At 39.6% G+C, this 14,879-nt stretch overlaps 1 protein-coding gene across 28 annotated transcripts in view; it reads left to right on the top strand.

Annotated features, from left to right (window-relative positions):
- MCTP1 (multiple C2 and transmembrane domain containing 1) overlaps window positions 1–14,879 on the top strand; it is a 537,709-nt gene that overhangs the window by 464,818 nt on the left and 58,012 nt on the right. For 26 of the 28 annotated variants that reach the window (XM_049647579.1, XM_049647578.1, XM_049647590.1 and 23 more), the window contains one exon: window positions 160–213. In XM_049647579.1, the coding sequence (XP_049503536.1) occupies window positions 160–213 (54 nt within the window). The other 2 variants (XM_049647589.1, XM_049647583.1) reach the window with 2 other exon arrangements.

Here is a 14,879-nt window from a genome sequence, read left to right as displayed (position 1 = left end):
GCAGAGCATTTCCCTAATCCCTATCTCTAGATCAAATAGTCCCTCTCCACGAATCTGTTTCAAATGTTAATAAAGTTTTCATTTCCAAAAGGTTCAAAATGACAGAACAAAATTCTCTCCTCTTAAGAGCACGAAAATGACTTCTGTTTCTGTCTGCAGGTAGTGGAGGACATGCTGGAGGACGAGGAAGAAGAAGATGACAAAGATGACAAGGTAATTATCTTTCCCAGCACTTGGGTACCAGGGGATGGGGAAATGTAGACATGACACTGTTTTCACAGACAGTTAAAAAAGGAGTTGAAGTGTTTGAGTCCAGAAAATTGGACAGCGCTGTTTATCATCCTAACAATGCCACTGCATGTTGCAAAGAAGGAGAGAGGGCTATAAATCCTCTTCGCTTTTGTCCAGAGCTGGGTCAAATATTTTTCTGCCAGGAACAAAAAAAAATAATTCAGCTTGTCTGAAACTTGATAGCTCTCGTGAAGATAACAGCAGTGACAACTGTTTTTGAAGGGCAAAAATTTGTCCTATCTTGAGTATTACAAATCGGGCTACACTTCGGAGGAAGAGAGAAGTGAAAAAATAGCAGCCTGCTTAAGTTCAACATGGATGTTGTCATCTGTAATTTTCAAAGAATTGCTCAGCAAAAGAACACACGTGTGTGCGGAAGGCTTCAGAGGGCATTTACATAATCCCAGTGCTCATGGTCCTTGCCTGGACTTGACTTGGGGTAGCCCTGTGGCTCCTTGGTCAGGAAAGCCCGTTGACAGGTTATTTTCTGATTGCTGGTTGGCATGGGAATGATGACCACGGTAAAAAAAAAAAAAAGAAAAAGCTAGTTTCTGGAATCGCTTGGATTGGCTGTCCCCTGTGTGGAGAGGGGATAAATGAAGGGATGAATTAGAATGACCTTGAACCACTGTGGTGGTGGTGTCTGGGGTCAGAAGAAAGTCTTTTTATGGCAAGGAGGATAGTGATGCTGGTTTATCAAAATTCTTGGGCATTTCTAGATCAAAAATCTAAAAGGTGCTAGAGTGAGATTGGGAGGGAAGAGAGAATATCATTCATTATTTCCAAATTGTTTGGCATACAAAACCAGATTTTGACCTTCACTGGAATCTGATTTCTATTATAATAAAGCAGTGAATTTTTGGAATAAAGGAGAACAACAGTATATCTTAATTTATGCCCTTGACCTTTGATTCTACTAGACATGTACAGTTATATCCTTGTATAAGAATTCACATGCTGGAAGCAAGCATTAGAAATGTTAAAAAAAAATTCACAGCGATTAGTCAAACTCCCACATGATTTTTTCTTGACTAATAGTCAATGCTAGAAGGAGAATGAAAACATAGACACACACACGCACACACACACACACACACACACTTTCTCCCATCTAATGTTGTTCCAAACATTTTTAAATTGATAGAGATTTTATGTGAAATTTTTCTTCTGTATATCATTTAGTCATTAGTGACATCATCAAACATAAACTAACAAAATCTCCTTCCTACAAAAACATGTATGTGCTTGTTTTTAATGTTAAATAACATGAACATACACTTCTGGCAATAAATGATATGATTTATTGTTAAGGTCAGTGTTAGAGCGGTAGAGAGCTTGTATTTTAACTCAACATGCCAGCCCTGAATCATCATTTCTCTGCTGATAAACACTGAGCTGCCATCCATTTATGGCTATTTTCCCTTGCTTGTTGCTGCTTTATTATTAAAGCCACCATAAAGATTCATTCCAGCAGCGGGCGTTTCTCCAGAAATGCTAATAAATGGAAACCCTTAGTGAAGTCTAGTACTTCAATGTCCCTGCTTGAAGTCAACCTGTATTTTTTTTAGCCAGTTTGTTGCTACTCCAAACCACTAATCTCCCCTTTATGGTCATTTTTTTAAACAGAGAGGATGTTAGGAGTGGGAAGCAAATAACACTTGGTTAACCACCTCCCTAAAACCTAGATGTTGAGTGGAGCATGCCAGGTGGAAACAGCACCAAGTCTCTGGAGTGGCATCTATTGTCATCTAGTGTTTAGGGGTCTGGAAATGACACCCTGGTTCTAACACATTTGCAGATCTGGTTACCAGAGTTGATTGAAAGTGAGTGCTTAAATTACTGTGTGAATTCTACTGTATTCTTGCGTGCAGGACGCTGACAAACAGTGTGTTTTCCATATGAAAGGGTTGTGAGCTGATTTTCATAAATCCAACCCTTTATTCGAGGGATATATAAGGAGGCTTTTCTTTTCCAGTCACAATGCAATTGATAGCATAAAAATTATACCTGAACAAAAAGAAAATCTCAAGTATAATAATTTACAAAAGACTTTTAGGGGCTTGCGTAATGGAAGAATCCTAGAGTGGACGTGTTAAAATAGAAAGTTTTTACCATAAGAAATGAAAATATGAAAAGATCCTTCAAGTTTCCATTTACCAGCTTCCGTCTCTTGAGTGGCTGTCATAGTGGCAAAGGTTGTAAGTCTTGGCTATCAGTGTGTCTGAGTGAGAGAAGGGTAATTTCCTACTTTAAAAAATTCATTGGTTCCTCTGTTTAAAGTTTGTGTATAGAGTTGTGCGTAATGGAATTTCAGGAGAAAACAAATGTGTTTTTTGCCATATGAGCAGGCACTGACCTCTAGCTCTCATTATTTCTCTGTTTTCTCATATGGCATAATAGTGGGGTCAGGTCACTGAGTCCTCTTATAGGATAAAAGTAAAAAAGATTAATAAATGTGCCAAAGCCTCACTTTAATTGAACCTGAAGCATATGTTGCAAGTATGTAAAATATGTCCCAGATGTTACACCAAGGCTGGTTTCTGGGCTTTCCCTGATTACCACAAGGCAGCTATTAGTCCTATAACCTTTGGACTTGGGGGTAAATGGGGTATTACGTGGCACAGAATGAGAGCACCTGTTTTCCATTCAGCAAAGACCCCTGGCAGGCTTTGCCTAAGCCTGTCCATATGTTTTCACTTAGCAGATTGTTGGGCGATTATGAAAAGTGTCTTTCTTTAGAGCCAGCATTGATATTAGTCACTCACAATGAAAGGGCAAGTCATTGGCTACTTGACAAGGTCCGTGTGGGCATAAACCGAAGTCGTTTATTTCATTTCAGCTCGAAGTGTTTTCCCTCAACATAATTATATAGATGGCACAGACACAGGTACAAGAAGTTGAAGCGGACACAGATTATAATTACTTCGCGTAACAGTTTCCTAAGAGCTTTTCTTTAGTGCTAACTTCAGCACCTGGGAAGACTTTGGTTAAAGTTAGTAAAAGCTAAGTCACAATTCACCTGGAACCACAGATCCTAAAGCTTTTCCATGCGATGGGCTTTTGAGGATTTTTTTTTTCGTGTGTCCTTTTTTATTAAAACAGCTAATCATTCAGGTGAGAGTTTGTGATCCTCAGACTTAGCCTTCATTCTAGGATCCATTGTCCACATTTGCCTGAACCTAAAGTTGGGTGGCTTCTCTCTTAGTCCAATTCCACGGTTTTCACAAAGGCAGAGAAGATGGGTTTTAAATGGTGGTTCTTAGTTATGAATCATTGACTTGTTTCACTTATCTGCATTATGTAGTAGTACTAGATGAAGCTCTACCAGAGGTGAAATTTCTCCTGAATTAAATGTTAGAAAGACATCCTACTTTGTTCTCAGTTCCCTTTGTTGTAGAGCCTTCTCTCAGCCATCAGCCACAAAGTCACAGTTTGATCTGATTTTTGACCTGACACCAAATCCTGCCTTTGTGGTTAATAGAATATCTTAGTAAATACTTAAGGCTTAGCTAAATTACCTAGGTGGACCTATCAATAAGCCATCTAATAGTGTTTTTGACCGTGTTATTTATAATAATACATTGGTCAATCTGCATAATCTAGACATCTAATTAATGAAGATCAGCTTTCGTTTTGTAGCTTAAAAAGTTTAGGCATGCTTCCCATGGTGTGTTCTACCCTTGTAATGGGATCCAGCTGCAATATCAGGAAGCAGAAGATAGAATGCAGGTTTTCCTCAGGGTAAGCATGGATTCAGACGCATGGCATACTACTAATGTTTATTGATAAAAGATATTAAAGTGTTCAGGCATTTATGCTTGCATTGCTTCTCCTTTTTCCTCAGCCATTATGTCAAGGTTACTGTGTTTCAAGATAACTAGATGCAATGAATGAAACATATCTGAGTTACTTCAAAATACACAGATTGTTTGCTTTAATTCTTGAAATCTCTGTTTTCTGCTTTGATTCTCCAGCCCTACAAATGTATACAATATACCCAGGATGCATACATCTCTGCATCTCAAATCAAGGATGGGGTGGGGGAGGAGATACCTCTGATATGTGATAGAAGAAGATTCTAATCTGGCAACATGTTCTAGTTATATTCCATGAAACAATTACATGGTGGGGGAGCCAATCAAAGCTTTGGAGAAAGGCAGGGAAAGAGAAGTCAAGACAAAAATTTATTTAAAAAAATCTTAATTCACATTTAACTGGAATAGCATTGTATTAGTTTATTAGTTTTCTATTGCTGCATTGCAAATGACCACAAACTTAGAGGCTTCAAACAAGCCACATGTATTAACTCTCAACTCAGCAGGTCAGAAGTCTAGGCATGGCTCAACTGGGCTCTCTACTCAGAATCTCACACTCAAGGTGTCAGGCTGAGTTCTCATTTGAGGCTCTGCAGAAGAATCCACTTCCAAGCTCATTCGGTTTGTTGAGAGAATTCAGTTCCTTATATTTGGAAGACTGAAGCCTTTGTTTTCTTGTTGGCTTTTCACTCCCACTGGTTACTTTCCATGGTCCCTCCCATCTTTATATCCATCCATGGAGAAGCTCCCTTTTGTCAAATCTCTCTAACACTTTAACTCTCTTTCTTCAGGAAGAGCCTAGTCCCTTTTAAGGGTTCACCTAATTAGATCATGCCAACCAAAGATAATTCTTTCTTAAAGTCCACTGTGCCATCTAACATAACCTAATCATGGGATGGCTATACCATTATATTTCTAATTCCCTTCCCCTACAAAGTGAGGGGATTATACAGAACATATACACCAGGAAGTAGGAATCTTGGCAGTCATCTTAGAATTCTGCCACTGCATCTAGATCCACTCAGGCTCTGGAACAAAAATGGAACAGTCTTTGTGTTCCTTGTATGTATCTATTGCCAGGCAATGCCATAACTATCTTACAGTAAACAAATTAGGAAAGCCTGCCTGCACAGACACATCCTTTCAAAGATTGTAGGAAACATCTCATACCAGAGATAAAAACTGAAATATATTTTACTGAGGTAAACTTTATATTTTATTTTATTTTATTTATTTATTTTTTTTTTTTATTTTTGGGACAGAGAGAGACAGAGCATGAACGGGGGAGGGGCAGAGAGAGGGAGACACAGAATCGGAAACATGCTCCAGGCTCCGAGCCATCAGCCCAGAGCCTGACGCGGGGCTCGAACTCACGGACCGCGAGATCGTGACCTGGCTGAAGTCGGACGCTTAACCGACTGCGCCACCCAGGCGCCCCTATATTTTAAACTGAGTTATAGTACAGTATGTCCTACTTATTATCTAGTTCTCTGGGGTGAGGAGTGGTTGGGCATGCAGAAAGCCTGATGGGAAACATGTTCTTTCCCCTTGTTGCTTCCTTTTCTGGAGAAGAACAAAAACGAATAAAATAGGCAAAAAGCAAGGAAGGGTCCATTCCTCCTTTAGGGGATGTATTGGTGCTCAGACCCGCTAAGGTGATAGATGGCACACTGACCTTGAGTCAGCAGGAACACTCTACTTCATCTAGAATCATAGCAACATTCACACTAGAGGATGCCCAAGAGAAGTGTCAGAAGGATGCCTTGCTGCCCCATGGCTTTCTGCCTCCTGCAAGGCAGGAAGTCTTCTGAGTTTGCCTGCACAGTCACTGCCCTTACCCTGCCTCTGCTGGTGTTGCCCCTGCACAGCCCTTCGGCCAGAGCCCATCTGCCCCACCTGGCTGGACCCCTAAGGTGAAGCTCTGCAGCCTTGTGACTCTGACAGGTAGGTCAGGGGAGGTGTCCACAAGGATTGGGGTTTGCTTGATAAGTGCTGTGAGCCAGACTCCTTAGTGAGAGTTCACAACTAGGGGCTTCTGGCACCAGGGCACCCAGGTGTTTCTCATTCCAGGACTCCCTTGTGGGCCAATAAAATTCCCAAGATCCTCCGAACAGCCCCACACACTCAGCACATCCCAGCCCATCTTCTCCTTGCTCCTCCTAGTTCAACTTCATTTAAAAATGGGGAAACTGCTCCAGCCAAACATGGGTGCATTGCCAAATAATAAGATATTATTATAGATAATTACAGATATTACAGATAATAAGTGGCAGAGCCAGGGCTGAAACTCAGGTTTTCCAAGTTTAGCATCTTTATCCTTCCTTAAAACTAATTTTTCCTGGAAAATAAAAATCAAAGAACAGATGCAAATTACTTTAAACATGCTCTTTAGGCATTCTGGTAGCATAATCAGGGAGTACAGCATCCATCCCCAGCCAGGAGCTCTTTACTTCTAGGTTTCCAGTTCTTCACACTGCTTTCGTGTACACTCAGCCCTTTCCCACTATACCAGCTAGGCAGGACTGTGGTGAGTGAGTAATAACCCCTCAAAGATGTCCTGCCAGAAGTTCTGCAGCCCGAGAGAGGGTGTGCCCTGTAATGTAGGCTCAACAGCACAAGAAGAAGCTGAAGACCCAGAACTACAGCAGCAGAAGGAGCTGCTGGACAGCTCCCAATGTGGGGGAGTATGGAGCCAAGGCCAGAGCACTGGCGTTAATAAAACAAACTGATGGGGGGCGGGGGGCAGGGTAGGTTGGAGGGTTGAAGGGCTACACCAGCTTTGAAGATGGAGGAAGGTGACCACAAACCAAGACGTGTGCAGCCTTCAGAAGCCGGAAAGGGCAAGGAAGAAGATTCTCCCCTAGAGCCTCCAGAAAGAAATGCAGTCATGCCCACATCTTGATTTTAGTTAACCCTGTGAGACCCACTTCCAATGTGCAGACCACAAAACTATAAGATAATAAATCTGTGTCATTTAAGCCACTAGGTTTATTCATTACAGCAGCAATAGAAACTAATACAGGTGCCTTCCAATGGCATCCCCCCACACACACACATATATATGTACATTTTAAAGCACTAGATCTAAGCTCCTAATTTTTCCTTATTAACTTAATCTACTCTTCTATATAAATATGGCTACACAGTTCTTCATTCAATATGGAAACTAAAACAGTATAGCAAAGCAAATATTTTTGTCCGAATTGCCTTAGTTTTTATTCAGAAAAGCTTGTCCAAAGATGAGAGTGGGTTTGTACCCATCTCTAGTGCACGTGCTTACTTTCCTGTTGAGGAGCCTGTATTATTCATTGGTGAGTACAACACCAAAGCATGGTTAACTTGACTTATCATCAGGAGAATTTCACTTCCTTAGAACATTCATTCTATTCTAGAAGGCATCAGGACAGAGGGTATTAGCCCTATTTAGGTCACAGAGCCTTTGAAAACCTGAAGAAAGCTGCAGATTTTTTTCCCCACCCTGGGGAAAAATATGTAAACACGTAAAAAAAAAAAAAAAAAAAACTTTTCCATGCCTTTTTGTATTGCAATGGATGGAAATTGAATTATTTTTCAGAGTAAAGTATTTTTATAGAGTCATACCTCTGTTCCTCTCACTACCTTCCTCTTGACATTAATGCCTATTTTCCTCAAACACCTGAGATAAATGCAAATTTTTCAAGTAAAAATAAAGTTTAGTTCAGCTCAAAAGTAAGCTTCTACAAGAAGGCTGATGTCTGGCTTTGATATTGAAATTATGGAGTGGTTTTTGACACAGCAATAGGCTTGTTATTTTTGACATCTGTTTGACTATGACTTTTCAGTTGCATGGCAATACGTGCTTAAAACACTGACTTGGCAAAAGAAAACAGCAAACAAAATGGGAGCTGCTATGGCTTTATTAGATGAGGGTTAAGCATAGACAAATTCCTAGAGTTCTCCAAAGTCCTTGTTGAATTCCTATCATATTGTGCTGAGGATATCATGTTTTAAATTGTTTGCATCATTAATGCCTCATCATTATTTTTTTAAAAAGGATTAAGGGGCACATTGGTGCCTCAGTCGGGTAAGCACCCAACTTGGTTTCAGCTCAAGTCATGATCTCATAGCTTCGTGGATTCGAGCCCCACATCGGGCTCTGTGTTGGCACTGCAGAGCCTGTTTGGGATTCTCTCTCTCTGCCCCTTCCCCACTTGCACTTTCTCTGTCTCAAAATAAATAAACTTAAAAAAAAGGATTAAATATTCACGATTCCATGTTAGGGTCATTGGAGACAGAATTAGCTTTTGAAGAGTTATGATTCCAACTGTCTGTGGGTTTCCAGCTGTAAACAAATTGAAAACTTTCATTACTCCTTGTTCCAGTATTCAGAAGTATTTCTCCAGCCTCAGAAAGTTTAGGTAAATGCCCCAACATGCCCTTCTGCATGGCAGTTGAGCTAAAAGAATTTAAATAGGAAGATCGCCTTAGATAATTTGGCAAGAATAATCACCAAGTAAAGCAAACCATGAATGGACTGTTTCCTGTGGTTTATTCTCATCATTGGATTTCCTTTGCCTCAAAAAAGCAGAACTCATATTTGAAAGTCAATCACATGTTTCAAGACAGGTCCTCTAGAAAGCTAGTTATCGTCTGTACTGCAGCAATGAACTTACTCTTATACTCCCATTTCTTGACAAAACCTCTTGAAATAGTGTGTCAGCTCTGGCTCTCAAGAGGTTGACAACATCCGTAGAAACAGACACAATTTTTTCAGGATCGCTGGCAGAATCGTTGACACTGGCTGACACCACTGCATGTTGAGATGAGAAGCATGTTTCTTCACCAAAGCAGCAGAACCAGATGTGTTGCCAAGCATCACAGATGCTCTATCGGAGCCCAGAGTGCCAAGATTTTTATTCTGCCTGAAAATTTGTTTGGCAAAGAAATTCTTCACCATGTTAAAGACATTGACTCTGCAGATTCTCAAAGAAGTTCACAAAGTAGGAATTCTTTGATTGTAAGAACTTGTCGACAGGAGTTGGCTATGCAAATAGAGGTATCTATTTGTATTATTATGTGCAAAAGGGAGATATTAAAGACATGTCAGAAATTCTGTAGTGTTGACATCATTTGATGAGAACACAACTTCAAGAAATGTGTGGCTTCACCAGCATCTTTCCAGTGACATGTAGGTTATTTTTCTTGGTGATACGATGGATGCAAAAAATATTTTAATACAGGTCTTTTTTTTTTCCTTGGGGCAAATCCAAAGCCAGGTAAAGTCCCAGTCTTTAATAACCAAAATGTATTTATATAAAGAAAAAAGATACACGATGTCCAATAGATTTTCACAGTAGGCAGCCTGAGCTACTCCCTTTAATTTTATTGGTTGCATACTTCTATTGGCCAGAATCCTGCCACGTAAGAAATACTGTAGTTTTGCATCCCATTAAACTCCATAATTAATAGAAAATCAATAGATATGAAAACCTCATGGTACTGCTTTTTTTCTTTTGAAATTTTCCTACTTAAGCTAGACTCAAGGTAAACAGAGGTGTATGGCTATAGTCATGTTAGCACCATGTGTTTTCTTAGATTCCTATCCATAGTAAACCATTCTAGAGGTCTTAACATTATAGAGACAATATTACCTATCTGTTTACCTTCAATATCAGATTGCTCGCTGTTCATAATATGTCTCCCTGCCTAGTGATCTCCGGCCTGGCCATGTATCTCACTTTGGCTGACCTAGGCCATTTCCCAGCCAAAGGTTCAAGAGCCATCCTTGGCTCTGCCATCTCTCCTTTCCTTCTGAAGCATAGCTGGAACTGTCCGCATAGGAGATCCTTGTTTAGCTTGAATTCTAGAATAAAGGTGATGTAGATCCAACCCATAAGGGCATGTAGTATGAACAAAAAATAAACCTGTGTTTTTATTTTTATAACCTTTCATGATTTTGAGGGGTTTTTTTTGTTTTTTTTTTTTTTTACCATGACGTAATTTAGTCTAGGCTGGCAGATAAAATATTCATCCATATTACTTGGTGTGAATCAAGGTGTTAATATTTAATTTCAAAGAAAACATAAATTTTTTATTTTTTTTTTAATTTTTTTTTTAACGTTTATTTATTTTTGAGACAGAGAGAGACAGAGCATGAACGGGGGAGGGTCAGAGAGAGGGAGACACAGAATCTGAAACAGGCTCCAGGCTCTGAGCTGTCAGCACAGAACCCGATGTGGGGCTCGAACTCACGGACCGCGAGGTCATGACCTGAGCCGAAGTCGGCCGCCCAACCGACTGAGCCACCCAGGCACCCCTAAATTTTTTAAATAAAACTAATCAAAGTCTCAGAAAGGAAAATTTAAAATATTTTTTTCTTCTTAACTTCACAGATCTACCCACAGACCTTGAAGCCCAGTCTCAAATCATTCTGCTGTTAGGTCTCTCTCATTGAAAAGTGCTTTCTTTTCCCCATAAACTTAAAGTGAAGGACAAGATACTGGGCAGACAGAGATAAATATGGCAGAATATGGGCCTTTCAGGAATCGCTGTCTGATGGGACCCTTGATTATGTAAACTAATAACTACAATACAGTGAGAAAAATGTTGTAATAGAGTTATAAAGAGTTTGGGTGGGAAAAACAAGAAGGTGACCATCTTCACAGACTTGTCAACAAATGTTGCACGGTAGAGGTGGCATTTAGTTTAAGTCTTGAAGGATGAGTGAGAATGTACAAGGAAATGTGGTATGTGAATTCAAGGAGTATTTGGTACAGTAGGAGCATAAAGTGGAGGAAAATGACACTGGAAAAGGCAAATTTAAGATTGTGAATGCTTTAGCCATCAGTTAAGAAATTTGAATTATCTTCAAGCAGTGAGAAATCAAAGGCTCTTTTAAAATAGGGAATTGTCATGATGACATTTGTGCTTTTAGAAGGAAACTCTGTCAGGGCACCTGGGTGGCTTAGCCGGTTAAGCATTCAACTCTTGATCTAGGCTCAGGTCATGATCTCATGATTCATGGGTTCTCCCATTCTCTCCCTCTCTCTTTCACTCACTCTCACTCTCTCTCTCTCTCTCTCTCTCTCTCTCTCTCTTTCTGTCTCTCACTCTGCCCCTCCCCTGCTCATGCTCTCCCTCTCTTTCTCTCTCTCAAAATAAATGAATAAATTTTAAAAAAGAAGAAAACTCTGCTAATGGGCAGGTGATGGAATAAGAAGGAAACGAGACTTGGTCACCTGCATGGCTCAGTCAGTTAAGCATCTGACTTTGGCTCAGGTCATGATCCCAAGGTTTGTGAGTTTCAGCCCTGCTTTGGGCCCCCTGCTGTCAACACTGGGCCCACTTCTGATCCTCTGCCTCCCTCTCTCTCTGCCCCTCCCCTGCTTGCATGCTCACTCACTCTCTCTCAAAAAATAAACATTAAGAAAAAAAAGAAGAAGGAAATGAGACTCAAAGTAGAGAAATATGCGAGGAGGTGCCATGGTATTCCCAGCAAGAAATAATGTCAGCCTGCACTGAAAACAGCAATCATGATAATAAGAAAGAAACAAATTTGAGAGATACTTTTAATAGTAAATGTACTAAGATTATTGAAACAATTTATGTTCTATAGAATAAGGGAAAATTTAGAGTTGCTGAGGACTATAAGATGCTTGGCTGAGATATCCTTGTATTTGTGAAGCACTTCACATGTTTCAAAGTACTTCCATTTCTTTACCTTAATTTAATGTTCACAATAACTCTGTGTACTGGCTTATCAAGTATTATTCCCATGCTTCAGTATCAGGAAGATAAACTTGGCTAGTGGGGAAGTAGCTAAGATTAGAAACCAGATAATGAGACTAAAATAGAGAAGTAGTTGAATCTGAAAACAAGTTAACTTATCTAAGAAGAAGGTAAGTCTGGGAATTAGGTAACTTGTCTGATGATGAAGAAACTGAGGTCAGAAAACTAACTCTCTAATTAACTTTCCTCCTGGTCATGTTGCAGTAAGGCCTGTTGACCCACCCAGAGATGACAACTAGGTCACTTGGTGTGCAAAATTGCATGTTCTGGTCAGTATAAACAGAAAGTGTCCTCCGTGCCTGCCCAGCCCTCTTTTCCTTCAGCACTAGGTCTTAAGAGAGCCTTTGAAAAAATGATGGCAACAGGTCCATATTCAGGGCCTCTTCCCCATTTAGTGTGCTTTCACTAAGTGAACTCACTCACTCAACGTCACAAAATAAGCGAAACAACCAAACTACAAACTTTAGCCTGTTTGCCTCCAAAGCCCGCCATTGTTTTGCATAACAATCTCCCAGTGCCTACCCCCTACAAAAACCCACTTAGTGACTAAAGTAATAATTTCCATTCTTTCATTATTCACTGGCTTCACTGGGCTCACCTGAGCAGCTCTTGCTCGAATCACTCTTGTGGGTCTAGCCAGCTATCTGGGGCTGTGGTCCTCCAAGGGCTTGACTAGGCTGGACATTCCAGATGGCTCAGTTGGATGACTAGGGGTTGTTGCTGGCTTCTCATGACGTGGCAACTCAATTCTAAGAGGGAGAATGATTCTAAAAGTGAGTGTTTCAAGAGATCCAAGCAGAAGCTGCAAAGCTTCTTATGATGTAGGCTTGGAAGTCCCAGAATGTCACTTCTGTCATGTCCTATTGGTCAAACAAGTCACTAAGGCCAGCCCAGATTCAAGGAGAGGATGGCTTTGGTTCTACCTCTTAATAAGGAGTGTCAAGGTCCTATTGCATAAGAATCTAAGAGATGGGAGATATTATGTGGCCATCTTTGGAAAGTAAAATCAGCTACCATTTCTAAAGAAGAAAAGCTCCTAATAGATGTCCAGTAGCATTAAGGTATATGAAGCCTGTTGCCTAACAGGAGACTTTCTCTTTATCTAAGGTTTATCAGCATATAGTGCTTGATTAGGTTATCTCAAAACTTAAACAAGCATAGTGCCTTCAAGTTGCCAGGTGTATCCAAAGTTTATCATCCCGTATATTTTTGTTTCATTTTTTGTTTTTGATTTACAAGTGGAGAAGCATCAAAGGACTGACTGAATTGTCATTCTCTACTTCGCTAAAACCTGAAAGTGCTACCTAAATCTTTCTTCTTCTGCTTTGTCCATAGATAAGAATTCAGCCCAGAAATTTCACTATCTAGCTGAACTCTCCCTTGAAGCTAGTTGGTACGTAGAAAGGAGTCATAAAAAAAATCCTTTTTAAATCCTATTCAGACTATACTGAATATCCATTGTCCTCTACCAGTGAAGGAAGACAAAATGCCACTGTCCAGTGTCCTGGAAGTCAGGCTTTACTTTCTCTGACTGGCTGCCAAAAATGAAAAGCCAAGTGAGGAAAGGAGATTGCAGAACATATCCTTCTTAAAGCATAAGAGTTTCTTCTTTTTAGAAAATGTAATTTGAAATTGCCAGCAGTTCACATCTGGTATTTTACTAATTTGTTCAAGGATATTTCTCATAGGATTTAAAAGATGACTGATATCTCTGAAAATTTTGTTGTACAAACTCTAAGTAGCTCGGTCAAGACTCTTTTCCAGGATCCTTGGAGCTAATGTTTTTCTGCTGTAGTGAGGTAGCAGTATGCAGATATTAAAATCAATATTGAGCTCATCATACACATATATGCTATTTCTTGGTTCTGGTATCTTACCCATGTATTCTGATCACAATGATTTGGAAACAGAGACAGCATCTGTCTTCTCTGTGATTCCACACTGGAATATTTTGGAGACATACAAGGCAATATAAAAAACAAATATACAGCTGCTGCAGTCTGATAATGTAAGATTTTATTGATTATCCGAAAGAGTAACTACCCTAGGTATTAGGTTTTCTTGTCACAACCTTCAGTGCCTGGGGTAGTTGAACAAGTTCTTTTTTTCCTTTGAGCTGACCTCAAAGTCACATAGTTTCTGAATCAAGGTCCTCAGATTTCATACTTTGGCAATTTCTTTCCTTTCTAATGGGGTATATTAGAGAAAATGTGTCACCTTTTGCACCATGTAATACCAAATCAGATCAGAATTCATGCACAATTATGTCAGTGGAAATCTAATAGTACAGGCTGGCTTATCTCTAGATAACACATGGAAAAATAAACTTCCACGACTGACAGATTTACTTGATTTTTTTTTCAGATAAGTTATTTGTGAGTAATCGAGCTAAAGAATGTAACTGGATTATTTTTCATACTATAAAAAAAAAAAACTCTCAACAGTAAAATGGTTGCTAAGTATCCAAGCTCTGTCACTCTGTCCTCCCCCCCCCCCACACACACACACACATACCCCTTTTTCTTTGAAAAAGTTCCTGGGTAATGAACACAAAAAAAGAACAAAAAAATTTTTTTGCATTAGCTATATTTATTAAGAGGAAGAGGACTAACAACTTTAGGAAAACAAAATTTACATAAAACATTTATGTAAAAATAATGTTAGTTGATAGTTAATGATATTTAAGTAACACAGGCTAGGTGGTAGTCTACCTGGGAATGGTATTAGGCTGCCTAAAAAGCCTTCATCTGTGTTTCTCTTTTATAATCAGAAAAAGTCAAAGCCCATCGGTAATCTGAAGTCGTCTTGAAACCAATTAAAATAATTTAAGATAAGTTGTACTGAAAATGTGCTTTTTAAGTGTTTTAGACTTAGGATGTCTTAGGGATGTTGTAACCCCTTTTTAATGTTACTATTTATATATAACTACCATGTGTATAGTATTACACCTTTAATGCACTGTACTAGCTGTCACTTGAAATTAAGTGCAAGCATGTTCTTTTTTGG

The sequence above is a fragment of the Panthera uncia genome (genome assembly GCF_023721935.1).
Source record: "Panthera uncia isolate 11264 chromosome A1 unlocalized genomic scaffold, Puncia_PCG_1.0 HiC_scaffold_17, whole genome shotgun sequence".
Lineage (NCBI taxonomy): Eukaryota > Metazoa > Chordata > Mammalia > Carnivora > Felidae > Panthera > Panthera uncia.
This window is presented reverse-complemented; position numbering and strand designations above follow the sequence as displayed.